At 40.9% G+C, this 3,123-nt stretch overlaps 1 protein-coding gene across 1 annotated transcript; it reads right to left on the bottom strand.

Moving 5' to 3' along the window:
• Positions 1-294: 294 nt before the first annotated feature.
• SARC_13466 (hypothetical protein) lies at positions 295-2,875 on the bottom strand. The gene is made up of 6 exons (XM_014292404.1): positions 2,659-2,875; positions 2,189-2,368; positions 1,895-1,931; positions 1,400-1,570; positions 1,092-1,195; positions 295-856 (listed from the first exon to the last, which is right to left on the bottom strand). The coding sequence occupies exons 1-6, from the start codon at positions 2,833-2,835 to the stop codon at positions 671-673; spliced, it is 855 nt and encodes a 284-aa protein (XP_014147879.1). The 5' UTR covers positions 2,836-2,875; the 3' UTR covers positions 295-670.
• Positions 2,876-3,123: the final 248 nt, after the last annotated feature.

Raw genomic sequence — 3,123 nt, forward strand, 5'->3', positions numbered from 1 at the left:
TTTATACTCGCACATAGTATATGTGTCTTTGTATGTGTGTGTGTATTATATATATATATATATATATATATATACAATAAATATATATATATAGTATATATATATTATTATATATAGTATATATATATATATATATATGTATATATATATATCTCACACACGCTCACACACACTCTGACACACACACACACATTATATATATATATAGATATATATATATGTATTAATGCATACAGCTATACCTATGTATATTGTACACTTTTACGCAGACGTGGAAGTAACCTTTTTTTAGATGTTAGTTTATATTCCCGTAATTTATTTTCGATCTATGTCCAGATACCAGACAGCCATATGGTCAGTATACGAACCCGTATTAGCTAGAGTCTCGTTGACCCACTTATACAGTGCTGCCGATATCTCCCTTCTACACGCTCCCTCTCGAGAGGAGCAGAGAGAGCTGCAACCGCTTTGGATCAAGTTCTCGATACACAGATGGACTGTAATAGAACTATGATTGTAAATAGCAATAAACCATCATATTGTAAGCATAGAAGTGCACACAGCTAGTACTCACATAACTTGAGAATGATGCGTCGGTACAAACATCTAGCAATACACCAATACCAAGGAACCTAGTCTTCATCGAAGAAGTATATGTCATGATTCCATCTTATCCTTCCACAATAACATTGTCTACTGGAGAAAAACAGTGGAGCGCCGAGACCACAGCTGCTTTGATGGACCTTTCATGTGGCACGAAGTGCCCTCCTTCGTGAGCCATTAATACAGTTGCTTGACGGCTGTATGAGCTGTATAAGAAATCGTGGTAAGCTATGCTCATCGACGCGGGTATGACCTAGGTGTAAGTAGTAAGCACGATAGAAGCGGTGTGAGTATAGCAGCAAACAACTACTTGTTCGCGCTCACTTAAAACGCATGGTGGGCCACCTTCAGCGCTTCTTAGAGGGGAGAGCACAACTATTACTGCCATTCGATTCTGGATTCGATCATTTGTATTTCCCGACGTGAGAAATAGTTCAATTCATTGAACGATCAGGAATCTCATCACCATCAAGCGAAGTATCACACACCTGGTCAGTTGTTCCGTATATGTGAACTGTCTTAATCGCATCGTCTGTGGCTTGCATATGATGTCGGATGTATTCACGAATGGCTATCTCTTGGGGAAAAAATCCTGAACAGATCAGATTTTGGGAGAGATTTGAGCGGAATTGGATCATGTTTAAATCATAGTTATAACGTCCACCGACAGCCACAAAACTATCATTCTGCGATTCAACATATGGCACATTTTTGGACTTTTAGAAAGTCTCAGGGACAACCTAGCCTACAACGAATCAATAAATATACATAAAACCATTAGGAGACATCCGCATACCTGAAACGAAAATTCCGAACTTAAATTGTATATTTAGTCCAATGTCTGCTGGCACCCTGTTGCTGAACTTCTCATTGTCACGATGAGTCGTACTTCTGTTGTCGACTCGCGGGTTTATAAGTTGTCGATTCCGCTCGGCAATTGCAGCTAGAATGCTCAAGAAGGAAGCACCTATTCTACAGCAAGCGGGCAGAGAAATAGAATGCATCACGATGTGATGTTGTGCCACAGCATGAAAACTCAGAACAGGAGCGAATGCAAGGTCTAATTGTCGTGTACGAATATCAGCAGTTATCTAAATCAATATATACTGGAAATGTCACAGATGCGTAAATAAATACTTGTCTTGTTTCACTCGAGGAAGTTGCCATGGCGATTTGAAAATCAATTATAATATGGAACGGAGATTAAAGGTCATGACTTGCACTATCTTGCAAAAATAATCAGCTCACCAAATATATGATGCAGATGTGCGTTTTCAAAACGCTTTCGCACCTTGAGAGAATGCGAAGCATCCATGGAAGGGGCCCTCCTATTAGATAAGGTATTGTATGAATAACATGTCAAACTTTGGATGAACTACACGGCTGAAAGGCCTGATGGTTGGAAATGTGTGATACGAACAACGTCAACTTTTGGAGGACCACGGAAAGTGACAGTGAGCAATTCCTTGCCGACAATAAGCACTCCAAAATAATCCGAGCTAGGCAATGGTTTATGTGGTCCGAAGTAGTGTGATACATAAATAGTGTAGTGCATTCTAGAGTTGACAGACTTGTATCTACTTACCGTGCGGAACTTAAAATCAATAAGACGGAGAGAGTCTTCCAGGCCTACGATGCGCTGTCCTTCTACCGGGGGTGTCAGTGGATCCCAATTTTCGGACAAACGGTTCCTTCCCTCGATTGTCCACCACGCAAAACCTAACCCATTGTCGACGCCAACGATTGGAGTATCTTCCGATCCGACCTACAGATGAAGATTCAAAACCAAAATGTTGTTTTTCAGAAGTGTTGTTCGAGACCAAACCTTGGGCGTGAATACCAAATGGCAGTTTTTGCCACAGAGTATTCAAAGAGGTTTTTATACCCACTCGTTAACAAAATCGGATTGCTCAACTAATTAGGCTATATTGTGAGAGGCGCGTTTATCAGAGTATTTGCTAGATTAGAGGTAGAAAGTGAGTTACGGACGCTCACAAAAACCGTTCACCCAGACACATAGTCATAACTAAGATCGTAAATTTAGTCATAACATACCTTTTGAATATCGACAGATATTTGTGCGGCATCACCATCGGAACGAATCATATGTGGCGCTTGGACAAACACGAATTCACATTTCTTCTTTAATGCTTGTCGCAGCGAGCCAGATTTCGCGCGGAACATCTCAGGTGTTTGGCCGAACCCGTGAATGCATAGTACTTTGAGCTTCATGCTTAGCGTGATCCTGATACACCTATAAAATTGATGCCAACGAGCGAAAGAACCATAACGAGGCTGAGGGTCCTATTGTAACTATACCAATATCATATTACAGTCCCTCATGCCGGGTTAGTGAGCGCACACGACAAGAGTACCAGGTTTCTCGAGCACTTGTGAGGTATATTGTAATGAAAACAAGCGAACAGGTTGTGGTGGTTCAGTCAGTAAGAATTAAGACTGCCTTAGGTTCTATTTTCAATACGCAGCTAAGGGAACGGGTTGTGGTGGTTCGAAATGGTC

This window comes from Sphaeroforma arctica (genome assembly GCF_001186125.1).
Source record: "Sphaeroforma arctica JP610 unplaced genomic scaffold supercont1.3321, whole genome shotgun sequence".
NCBI classification, from domain to species: Eukaryota; class Ichthyosporea; order Ichthyophonida; genus Sphaeroforma; species Sphaeroforma arctica.